This window comes from Necator americanus, chromosome X (assembly GCF_031761385.1).
Source record: "Necator americanus strain Aroian chromosome X, whole genome shotgun sequence".
In the NCBI taxonomy this organism is placed as follows: domain Eukaryota; kingdom Metazoa; phylum Nematoda; class Chromadorea; order Rhabditida; family Ancylostomatidae; genus Necator; species Necator americanus.
In genome coordinates this window covers 15,455,227-15,467,763 of record NC_087376.1, presented here as the reverse complement: position 1 = coordinate 15,467,763, position 12,537 = coordinate 15,455,227, and the positions used below count along the sequence as shown (strand labels likewise).

The 12,537-nt window shown below is 42.5% G+C and overlaps 3 protein-coding genes across 4 annotated transcripts in view; 2 read left to right on the top strand and 1 right to left on the bottom strand.

Moving 5' to 3' along the window:
• Positions 1–12,537, bottom strand: part of RB195_023330 (uncharacterized protein) — a gene marked incomplete at both ends in the record, with an annotated part of 37,008 nt that overhangs the window by 6,650 nt on the left and 17,821 nt on the right. For both annotated transcript variants that reach the window (XM_064210718.1, XM_064210717.1), the window contains 5 exons: positions 2,314–2,439; positions 3,111–3,180; positions 3,264–3,350; positions 3,411–3,485; positions 3,548–3,673. In XM_064210718.1, the coding sequence (XP_064066598.1) occupies positions 2,314–2,439; positions 3,111–3,180; positions 3,264–3,350; positions 3,411–3,485; positions 3,548–3,673 (484 nt within the window). The remainder of the gene's footprint in view (positions 1–2,313; positions 2,440–3,110; positions 3,181–3,263; positions 3,351–3,410; positions 3,486–3,547; positions 3,674–12,537) is intronic.
• On the top strand, positions 8,487–9,092 carry RB195_023334 (uncharacterized protein; the record flags this gene model as incomplete). The annotated part of the gene is made up of 1 exon (XM_064210722.1): positions 8,487–9,092. One exon carries the CDS (start codon positions 8,487–8,489, stop codon positions 9,090–9,092), a length of 606 nt encoding a protein of 201 aa, XP_064066603.1.
• On the top strand, positions 10,324–10,596 carry RB195_023333 (uncharacterized protein; the record flags this gene model as incomplete). Its single annotated transcript, XM_064210721.1, has 1 exon — positions 10,324–10,596. One exon carries the CDS (start codon positions 10,324–10,326, stop codon positions 10,594–10,596), a length of 273 nt encoding a protein of 90 aa, XP_064066602.1.

Genomic DNA, 12,537 nt, shown 5'->3' with positions numbered 1-12,537 from the left:
TCGCTGTTAAGTCCTGTTATTTCAAATGTATACTCAGGAACAACAGTAACTGTCAGAAGAATACATAGCAAAGTTGCGCTTGAGCCTGCTCGACCATCAACTTCCTATCCGAATATTTGAGTTGACCTCATCGCGGACGACGTCAAGCTACAAATCTACCTATCCGCTCCAGCCTTATTCGATGTACGTATCGGAGACTTGGACGTCACGTCCTACGGTAATGCCGAAGATCGATGCATGTAAAGTAAGCGGCATACGCGGTAGTTTATTTCTTCTCTAAGGTTCATCACTACGAAGAAGTTTACATAGAAGCAGATGCAGTGTCTCGCCTAGATGCTATTGCACCAATATTTTGTTCTACACCTGAAATATTCTGAAGAGATCTGAGGGCACTTGAAGTTGATAGATGGTAAGAACATCACATACCGCAGCGCAGAGCATGGAACAGCGGCGAAGATCTGGATGATTGGGCAGATTTATGTTCCAGGACGACAGACTTCTGCGAAGATATGAGCAAACGCTTCAGGTGTTAATAACAACCTGTCGACTAAGTCAAGTCATAGTGACAATCATGAAAGGTCTTTTGAGCAACCGAAATTTTTCCACTCTTGTAGCAGTGTTCTCACTGCCACAAAGTGGAAGAATTTCAGTTACATACTGTTACTTATACTTGGTGGCCCTGATTTCAGTTAATGCATATTTGCACTTGAGCATACGCTTTAGGAACGTGCGGATTACACATTTTGCACTGTTATACGGAGCGCGCCCCCTGAGTATTGCAAGAAACTGTTGTCGTTCAGCACACTCCTAAAGCCCATATTCTGGACAGGTCAAGTGATTAGAAGGAACATAGAACAAATACTTCTTCGGCAACAAATATCAGTCTCGTAACATTGAACTGGCGGTAGCTGTCGAGTGAACTCTAGCTACCTTCTCTCTTTTACTACTGTGATATCTACATACGCCGTTTGCTGCATTGCAAAAGACAAAATCAGAGGTCCCATCGTTATCAGGATCGAAACGTATACCTTATATTGTAATGAGCTCTAAAGCTGATGAGAAAAAATTGGATGCCTCGCGATAGCTAGAGGAATGAGCACAACAACCTGGTGGAGCAATTCGGCTCAAGGTTGCCAAGATGCACTTGTATACGACTACAGAAACGCATGCGATTCAAACCCTGGATCGCAAGCGCTCATGCACCAAACGCTCCGGCCACAACCGCTGAAGACTTTGGCAGCACCGCCGACGGTGATAGAGAAGCATGACTGTACAGAAGGAAAGCTGTTAGATGAGTGTTACGATACTTTTACCAATGGTTTTCCATAACAAAGGACTTTACGCAGAAGTGGATATTCCCGGTGGATGACACGTGGAAAACATCAACATCTTGCTCCGCCCTCTAAACTTATCACAGGAAATCGCTCTCGATCCTTTGATTCTCGATTCGCACCATATGAAGACCTTCAAATAGTCTTGTCCAAGTTCCCTTGAAAATGCTCCTAGACCCAACTTGGAAAAGTCCAGTTGGTCGTAAAGGAAAGTTCTTGACGAAGATTCTAAAAGAAGATCTGAGAAGCCTGGTGGTGATAGGCACTTCAGGGTGTTCCCAAATCCGTGAGATGCAACATTTCATAGACTTGTGAATAGCAACGAATGGATAGACCCTATGCGAGCTCTAACCAGAAATCGAACAGGATGGACTCGGACATGCAAAGACGACACTCCCCGGCAAAAATGCTAACTATTGCGCTAAGCCATAACGTCTGCCAGCCGCATAAGTCGAGTAAGTTATGTAAAAATCCACGAGTTGAGAGTAGTTGAGTAAGCGAACTCGAGCAGAAACTGAAGGTATGCATGGCACGCACGCAGTTTTTTCGACTTTTACTTCAAACTAAACTCGGATGTTTGATTTTATCTTGAAGAAAATGTTTCTCTCAGAAACTCCTCCAACGCTGTGTGAAGATGATTATAGTTATATCATATGTTGGTCAGAGCGATCACAACCAATATCCAATTCAGAATCCATATTGGCGTATCACATTGTGATGTTTTTTCTATGAATGGATCTGTAAAACGAAAAATTGAAAATTCTGAACTGAAAGTTAGCCACCACAAACTTCATACAGCTGCTTTCGCTATTGTTTGCAATGAATGTGAGGATGGTCAGAATGTCTTGAACAAAGCTCCTTTAGCTAAGGATGTGGCATAACTCTTCTGCCGAGCATATGTGGTCGACACTCACCAGTCACAAAGTCAATCTAATTGGTCATTTCGTAGGGGAACAAAATGAAGAATGACGCTAAACCTTACCACACAAAAGACCTTCTTCTAGCGCCATCCTCCTAGCCATAACCATAGCTTCGTCAGAATGAACAGTGACAATATCATCGTATATTGATGGGTTCAAAACAGTGGGTGTAAAACCGGCACCAATACCTGGTATAAAAGATTGAGGCCGTCGAAATGTGAGAGAAAAGTGTTGGTGGAAACAAGGTGGAAAATAAACCCCTCTATGAGAAGAAGAATCTAGGTAGAAGTAACAAAGGTTGAACAGAATGAAACAAAATAAAATAAAAGAACAATTTAAGAAAAGAATAAAGAAGTTTTTCGGTTGCAAATGTGGGACAAGAGCCAAGATTGTTAACTTTCTTAATTACGTATCACACTTCGATGTTGTCGCCTTCTTCAAAGCATGGAAAGTTAGAATATTTGTAACATATTCCCTCAATTCCTCATCTAGGCAAGACACCATATTTTTCCCGATATTACATCCAAAACCAAGAGCCAAAAGAGTTCAAATTGTTGAGGATAGATTCACTCCTATACTAATTCGCATGCGACGCGGATATGAAACGATAAATCAAAACCCGCGAACGTCTTGATACAGAGCCAGCTCATTGGTCACGGCCAACTAATTCCTTTCTATTCAATTTTTGGACCTTAAGCGTTTATCCAAAATTTCTCTAAAGTTCTGCGAGCTGCAATTTCAGGCTCGATCGTGATAACAGGATCGTGGCAGCTATGCATAATGCAATCATTATGCCAAGATTCAAGGAAGGTTGAACTTTTGTTTCTCAATAGAGTAGAAAATACGAAGTTTCGGATACCTTGAATGCAATGAGGACCAGGCTTCTTTCCGCTAAGGACAGCACTCTCAACAGGTTCTACACCGAATATCTCAAAAAAGTAGATTAAGCGAGAGAATCCACTCATAATGGAATTACTGCGAAACTGCCTGAAGCAGATGGCAAAACGCACACCTTCACTTTAGGCTTTTGCTCTTTCAGATACTGTCCCACTCCTGTGATAGTTCCTCCAGTTCCAATCCCGAAGACACCCGCATCCACCTAAACTAATACAGTTAAGAAAACATTAAAATCAACAAGGATGCGCAAACAATAAGTAACCTTGCCACTCGTTTGTTTCCAAATTTCAGGTCCAGTGGTGGCGTAATGGATGAGAGGATTGGATGGATTATCGAACTGAAAATAATGAATGTTTCCGACCAAAGAAAAAATCATTTTTAGAACAATGGAGCACATACCTGAGCGAGAATATAGCTGTTAGGAATGTTTTCATGGAGCTGACTAGCTCTATCGATCGCCCCTTTCATTCCTAACGCAGGATCAGTCAGAACAAGTTCCGCTCCGTAAGCTTTCAGTAATGTGCGCTGAAACACAGTAAAAATAAAGTTGTTCCCTAATAACAACGAGCAATAAGCAATGTTTGAACAATTAACTTAGCTTCCAGTAGTGTGAGAAGCAAGCAAGAACCATGAATTTGAAATAGATAACTTACAAGTAACGGAAGGTATTAAAGTAGGGAGACCGTGCGATTCATACAATGAGTGAATACACACGCGAAAAGTGTGCAACAGGTCAAGCTTGATGCAAGATTGACGTTAGCAGCTACTATAGCAGCTAGAACATTGAGCCTGTGGGGTGGGGAAGAAGTCGAAAGATACGCGTCAGATATCCTGCCACCAGTCCCGAGGTTAATGAGCGTCAATAATTACGTTGCGCTGCTAACGACAGTGTTATTATCGCATTAGCAGGCTCGCCACCCCTCTTGAGCCTTGTCAGATTAGCGCTACTTAGCCGTCGCCACATTTTGTTCAAAAAGAGACGAAGTATAAATAATAGAAATGTTAATGAACTTGTTTACACTCTTGCTTCCACCATCCACTGGACAATCATCCACTGGAAAATCTGCTATAGGTTAACGTTCTACTATATATCTTTACTCTCTCTTTCTGAGCGTTTTTGAGAAAATCGTAGTTGGGAGAGGAGGGCACTCAGTAGAGCCCTTATTTGTCACGCTCTAACTTATTTTTTGTTTCTTCTAGTAACTTTAACTTACATGTCATATATCATCTATGAGTAATGCTTAGGCCTTAGGACCCCGATTGATTTGATTACTTACTTCGAGAAATAAGGGCGCCACTGAGTTCCCCCCTCCAACTACATTTTACCCGCGTTTTTTTTTGTACAATTGTTAATAATGTTGACATTCAACGCCTAATAGGGTACAAATAATACCGCTCAGATATCCATTGTATCAGAAAACGTATCTCGAAGGTGCATAGGCGTCTGATCGCAACTCATACACTTTACCGGTTGTCTTGATTTTATATCTAGAATGGATATAAGTGAAGTTACAAAACGCTGTAGAAAATTGAAAGGAGCATTATATGAAGCCCTGTTCCAGGAAAAAAGATGCAAGGAAAAGCAAGTATTAGAACACTTTACACGTTTATCAAAAATATGTCACTATTTGAAATGATGTGTTTAAATTAGATAGAAGGATCTATATTATGTTTATTTTTTCTTAACAGATTGTACACATGTAGTGTCAAACACAAATTCAGCTATTTTTTTCTCTTCAAGGTTCTGTTCTAATTTTTCATTTTCTTCTAGTTACGTTTAATAAACATAATCGAGAATGATATAAAAAAGGCAAATTCGTTTTAGAAAACGAGAAAATTGCAGGGGCAAAACTTGCAATATCAGTTTTACGAGAAATAGCTGACAAAACTTCCAATTCTTGTATTTTTAGCATTACTTTCGGTTTCTCTTGCTGCACATATATCATGTTCTACACTCCATTAACAAATTTCCTTGTTTCAGATGTCGGTAAAAAGCAAGAAGTTGCTCTGAATGCTCTAAATGTTCAGAGGGACCTAACTAGATTTCCAAACGTTTTCGTGTCTTCCAGGACCGTCTAGCGTTGCTCATGTGCTGACAGACTTTTTCTTTGGAGACTCTGTGACAAACTTTTGGTTCTCGCGAAAAATAGGATGACTCGGCTAGCTTCTGCAAAAGCTGCTCTTGCCTTGAACGAAACAGGATCAGGCACGTGTACTATATACTGATGTGTTGATGTTTAGCTGTTCGGAAGAGATGGACTGACATATGCTCGATACCCAATCAACACTAAATTGAATCCTAAACTTAATATTCCTTCTGTGAATGCATCCTTTTGTGATATAAATGCGTTTTTTGTAAATGTTACTCATGACATTATACTCTTCGGCGAACCAAAGATTTCTTACTTCTTATAACCTTTTATCGAACAGCCTGTCAGCACAAGAAGATCCTTGGGGCCACGGAAGTCTTTAAAACAAAGCAGTCACATCATTTCGAACATAGATTGTCGAACATCGATGGCTACCATCTTCTCTCAAAATCTTGATATCAATTCTTTCAGTACTTTCTACTACTCTAGTACTTCTAGTACTGTGGTCGACCATTTCTCGAAATCTTCTACTTCTCAAAACGTTGACAACTTCAGTAAAGCAATTGGATGAACACTATAACGGCCAGCAACTTTTTTTTTCATTTCTGCATCCAAAGAAACGGTTTTAGTTTAAAGCAGAGAAGTTTGTTGAGTGTGTAACATGGCAAAAGAGCAACAAGAGAGAGCAAAAGCAATGCGAGTAGTACAAGAACTGAAAAATTGCTAAATTTGGACTGTTATCCAACAAATCTGAAATTGGAAGTCTTCTTCCTGCAATTTTCGCCTTTTCTTGAACAGAATTGCATTTGTTACTTCATTTTCAATTGAATGTGCCAGATTTAACTTTAAAAAATGAATGAGCGAAGCAAAAAGTCGAAAGGAGGAGGTGGGAATCTGCCAAACATACATAAGTAAAAATTCCCTGGCGTATTAATCCGCTTGGGATGAACCAAAGCGTTTGTCCGCATTTTGGAACCGTTCAGCTTTATGGACACTGTGGTGCAGTTGGTGAGAGATTACGCCATTACTGCACAGTTGATGGTTCGAAACCACTCTCGGGCCAACCAATCCTTTCATCCAGGTGCATTTTCTTAGAGCGCGTTGAGAAGACGGCTTCAATGATACTAGGATACTCGAAAGTGACTTCAAAATCCAGAAAAATCAAACGAAGTAGGTTTGAGTGCGGTTGCCACACAAACGATCACTCTCTCGACGAATGATGTCAAAGAGCAATGATACTCCTAGTATGATAGTTCTCAGTACCGTGACGTATAACACCAGGTGGAGGGGAATTACGATAGCCTGACTCCGTGAGCTTGAAATCCTTCTGTAAGTTCACATTCGGTGACTCATCTTTGTCAAGAGATTTCAGCATTAAAATTCTTTGGCGTATCAATCCGCTTGGAATGTGCCAATGCGTTTTACTGCGTTTTACCGAAATTTGTAATCTTTAAGGTTTTGGAACGCGTGTACAATGACTTGCGGGGGTCGGCCGATGATCAAGTCAGTGTTTTTATCCTCCCAGACAAGTCTGGTGCCAATTTATCTACTCCGGAGGGATGAAGGACTTGGTTTGCATCAGGACGGTTTCGAACCACCGACCACGTGACTACAGCGAACCTCTAACCGACTGCGCCACCCCTTATCCCAGCATTTTCCGCGCTAATTCCATCGTCTTCGCCAGTTTCAACCATCTTTTATTTCCTGGACACCGCCCAGAACTTTACCCTCGGTTAGTGGTTCTTCGCTGACTGTATCGCTGAATATACTCCATTTTAGAAACTTGCAAGCTCAACAAGGAAAGCAATGTTTCCTTCAATAGAAAGGTCCATTAGAGTGTTAAAGGCATCACCCCACAAATCTGGGGTGGTGCGGATTTCAGGTGGAGAGTTCCTAAACGGGGTCGTATATTATGGAGAGAAGGGTGATTCCGTCCATTTCTTCCTAATTGCCGTAAAAAAACGGCCCAGAAGATGCGGCACATGCACAACGCTGGCGCGCTCCGATCGAACTCCGGAACGCTCGAAGTGGTATCTTCAGAGCCGTTTTTATGGCAATTAGGAAGAAATAAACGGAATCACCCTTCTCTCCATAATCTACGACTCCGTATAGGCATAACCCACCTGAAACCCGCACCACCCCAGATTCGTGAAGTGATGCGTTTAAGCAGTAGCGACCACCTTTTCTCAAAATAATTTCTCAGTTTACGACGCAACTTTCTTGTCGAACGCCTCTCCTCTATAAAATCCCCAGTAGAGCAGGTAACACATGCAGAATTCTATGTGGATCTCGTCTCTGCAGATACAGAGTCTTAATTGGGACTAGAGCAAGGATCGTTCTCTCTGCAGCGCTCTGACTGCTTAATTAATGTTCGGAAAGCGATGAGACATAGAGTGCAAAAAGTAAATAAAACCAAGGTCAAACTAAAGCTAGCATACATGTTCTAAAGACTTTCTTAGATGTTTCTTGGTTACTTAAGCGGTTAACTACTCGTTATTCAAACCTGTCTTCAGGTATAGCGGGAAAAGCACCCGCTGACAAGTCGATGCCGTAACACAATGTGAGAACTTGTGGATGTTTCATATTAAGAGAAATACCGTCCACTCATACTGGTCTGATTTCTACCTGCACGTGGTTGTCCTGCTTTAACTAAGCTTTCGTCCAGCAGCGTTTAACGCCAAAGCTCATAACCTGAAAGGTCAACTGCCTGAAGGGAGCATGGAATCTTTGGCAATAACCATTCGTTTCGTCACGTTGAAATGTAGAACACTGCCGAGTGAACTCCAACAGACGGCCCTGTCCAGGCTTTTACAATATCCCTTTTTACGATATCTCTGTGTGCCGCTTACTGCGCTGCAAGAAACGCGCACCTGTGAGCAGCGACTATAACAATCCGGTGGAGAATTCGGATCAACGTCTCCCTCAACGCGCCTTTGTAAGACTGCGAGATCACAGTGAACGTAAACTCTAGAATGTAGGTGGTCATGCACCTACAGAAACCGCTGAGGACAACAGGAAAGACGCCTTCTATGATGGAGTGAATGCGTTGGTGTCTAAAATAACCAGCCAACCGGTGGTTATTATCAGAACAGACGAAAAGTGATGATGCGACTTGAACAATAATCCGATGTGCTAGGAAAATAGTACTATCCAGCGGAGCGCACGACGGATAACGGTGACCGTCTGGCCGACTAATGCGAACAGACGGACCACATCATTGCTTCCACGTTTATCATCGACGCCATCACATGGCAGAGGTCAACCCTTTTGACGGCTGGAAAGCAGCGCAAGCGAAAGATGAGAGAAGTTCCTTTTCAACCGAATATCGAAGTGGGAGGTCTGAAAGGCGAAATATGCGGAATGAAATTCCGCCAACGTGTGTGTATTTATGTTGGAGTACGGACCAGGAAGAAGGTCAGCGATGCGGATTCCTTCACAAAGCGAATCCAGGACGCTGCAAGAGAACCGGCTCCGTCCTAATACCACCGAAGAAGTTTGCCTTCGCATCCGCGGAAACAAAATCCACGTACAATTCTGTATGTGTTGCCCGTACTACTGGTGACTTCAGCCAAGAGAACCACCTGAAAAGAAGGTTGCGTCGCCAGCTGAAACGTGACGGTGGGAACCAAGGAACGTCAAGAGCGAAGAAGTTTGAAAAGGCGTGGGAGAGCAAAAACTCACGAAAAGCCTATGCTTTACTAAAACAGTATACCGACAAAATGAAAAGATGTTTCCAGCTCTCAACACTGCCAATGGAATGGCTGTTGGTAAACGAAACATTCGAATTTGGGGGGGGGGAGGATCACATCAAGACCTTGCTGAACCTGCAAGCGCAGTCAACTCAACGGAACTAGGGCAGAAATGTTGGAATATCTTCCTCCTTCTTGGATTAGTGAGATGACAAAGGTCATCTGCTCAATATGGATAGACGAAAGGATATCTGACTCGTGGATACACGCAGTCATAATTCCAATAAGTTATCCTTCACGGACCCTAGGAACTATTGAAGAATCTCTTCGTTGAGTGTTAAGTAGAAGGTTTTGGAGCGGATTATCCCGGGTCGACTTATTAAACATCGCAAGGAAACGACGCGTAACGAGCAAGCTGGCTTTCATCCTGGCCTGTCCACGATTGACCCGGTGTTCATCATTATAAAAATTATCGAAATCTGTAGTGGTATTCGAAGCCAATGCAATTAGCCTTTCTGGGCTTTGAAGTCGTTTTCGAATCTCCTCACCGAAGCCATCTTCTCAACCCACTCTGCGCCGATGGAGTATCAGGAAAGTTCGTTCGCTTTCAACGAACAACTGCTGCAGTCCGAACACCAGCCGGATGTACAACACCGTTTGAGGTGGTAACTGGGGTAAGATAAGGGACAGTGGCAGGACCCTTCCTGTTCGCTATCGACGACAATATGCAAAGAACAATAAGTGTCCTGTCGATATCATTCTAGCACTGTCAGGACACCTCTTGACCGATCTCGAGTACGCTGACGATGTTGTTATATTCGCGGTAACTAGTACGAAACTTCAAAATGTTGTCAACATTGTATCGAAGCTGGCTGCAGCCTCTGGACTACGTCTATACCCTAATAAATGCAAGCAGATGTGTCTCTTCAAGACCTCGAACGGGAATCAGGGCGAACGGACAACCAATCTCCTGCCTCTTAGTTTTTTCTCTCTTTTCTTGAGTTCTCTTACCTGGGCTGTATGCTGAAGAACAACGGCAGCTGCGAGAAAGATTTTCAGCAAAGATGCGCTAAGGCCATTTCTGCATTTAACTCCTTAATGATGGCTGTGGTCGAACCTAATCACCAACGAATTCAAGCTGCGAGTCTACCGATCCGCAATTCGCCTACATATGTACGGATAGGAAACTTGGGCAACACTGTCTACAGTGATGAAAAGGCTTGATTGCACGGAAAGTGAGCTGCTTAGACTGCTGCTTGGCTACTTTTACTCTAGAGTACGGGCGGATGACACGTGGAAGATATCAACATCTTCCAGCGCCATCGGAAATGGCTATAGAAAATCGGCTTTGCTTCTTTAGTTATATATTAAGGAGAACAGGAGATCGCCTTATTCAATGAGTTCTGAGGGGCTTCTCGGGTTCAATCTGGAAGAGACCACCTGGCCGAAGAAGGAATTCTGGACTGAGGTGGTGAAAGAGGACCTGAGGAGACTCGGCGTGAATATGCTGTTCAGGCGAGACGTAAGTTTTTGCGGGATAAGGAATAGCGATGAATGGATTAATGCTGTGGAAGCTCTTCCAGAAAATCGAGAACATTGGGCAGTCAAAGAGAAATACCATAACAGTATAAGAGTAGAAGGTCTCGCAGTTGTTCTACTGGATTTTTAATGAGGATCTAATCCTGGGGCTTCCACGTGCTTTTTAGGATGGGGATGTACCTTTCCAATTTGAAAAGATGAAAGATAAAGGAAAAGATAATCAAGGCTGAGCAATCCCTTTGAGATACGCCTCATTTGACTTCAATTTAGAATGGGTAGAAGTAAAGTAGGTCAAGAGCAAGATTAGGGTGGCGCATTCATAGAGGTTAGCGACCCGAATCTGTACGGTTTGCAGCGCTAGGGTTTCTCTCTCGGCCACCCACCGGAACAAGAGGGCAGAGCGTTGGCTGTATGATGTGTGAAGTAAGGTTGCCCAGATCAAATCTTTCGCTTTATTCTAAATGACTACCGCAATATGTAATATGATGTTGTCACAAGGAAAATTTGTAGTCGAGCTACTCAGTCCTCGACGACGCAATGCTTAATCATCGAGGCTCAAATTTGGAGCGGGGAGATCCACAGAGATGTTGGAATCCAACCAGTGCCATCTTCGGAAGTATTGTCGCAGAGGATCCACTTTTCATCATAGTTACAGCATTGTTCCATCCCAACGAGCACCTCGAACAACAAAAGCAATACAAGCCTTAGACGTGATCGTTCCTTTCGAAGAATTAGTCAAAAGTTTTTGAAAATATATTGATACGAAATGAAAAGATTCTATGTTAAATATTGCTTTCGCAGCAGTCGTTCTTTTTATTTTCTGTGATATGGCTGCAAGCTGAGACATTACTAGACAAAATTTCGACATGCATAATAAGATCGTTTCTGTCTCCAATCGGCTCGTTAAATAGTTGCAGATAATATTTCTGTACGGTATGTTCCCACATCAGATATTCCTATTGTCTTTATTCTGCCAGGCAAGTGGTACCAATTCATCAACTACGAACGGATGAAAGGTTTGGTAGGTCCAGCGCGGTTTCAAATCACCGCCGTGCAGCTGCAGGGGAACCTCTTATCACAACGTTACATCTGCATCGGAAATTTTCAAATGATTGCACACTTCTTTCGAGCCCTGGTTGTTGGATCTGAAGTGACAACAGTCCCATTTTCTTTGATGAAGTTAACCCGTGGCAAGCATTTCTTAGGAGGAAGGAGATATCCACTATATGCACTATTATTTCGTCAGTCACACGGAGGTAGAGAGTTGTTTGGTAAGAAACGAAAGCGTCCGGTTATTTGGCTAATGGATTTTGAGGGGATATTTCGGGTTTTCGTTGTCATTCTTGAAAACACTCACAATTTTCTCTCTGAACGTTGCCTTTAAAAGGATTTTTTTAAAAGCATTTTCATGAACATAAAAGTAAAGAAAGGCCGGAATAAAATTGGGAAAAAATGAAAGGAAAAATGAAGAACAGTAGAGTGGTCTGCTTCACTCAAGGATAGGACCTAGTGAGTCATTTTTGCGATGGCGGATTGTGGTCAGTGACTGGCACTCAAAAATGTTGCCTGCAGTCTCATGATTTCCCAAACAAGACCAAACCACACCAGACTCAGGTCTGGTGTGGTTTGGTCTTGTTTGGGAAAATAAATCCCATTTTTGAAACCACACCAGACTCAGGTCTGGTGTGGTTTCAAAAATGGGATTTACTTCTGGACACAGTGCCCATGTAGTTTTAAAAACAGCGTATTACGAAGTTGACGATATTGTGATTGCATCTCGAATAGGTAGGATGTAGTTCACGAACATGAGCGTAATCTTTCTCAGATTCAGCTTAATAATCCGTATAATGGCGTATGAAGCGGCCTCTAAAACGATACAAGTTAGTAGGATAATGGGACGATAGCAATCTGTAAATCGTCTATGATGGTGCGAGTGGGACAGCTTCTGCTGTTTATTTGACTTACCAGTCTGAACGCACGGCCAACGCCAAACATTTGAAGTAAAGGTCTTACACCAATTTGCTCTTTTACAGATTCTAGACAAAAGCAACAAGCCGCAGTCGGATTGGCT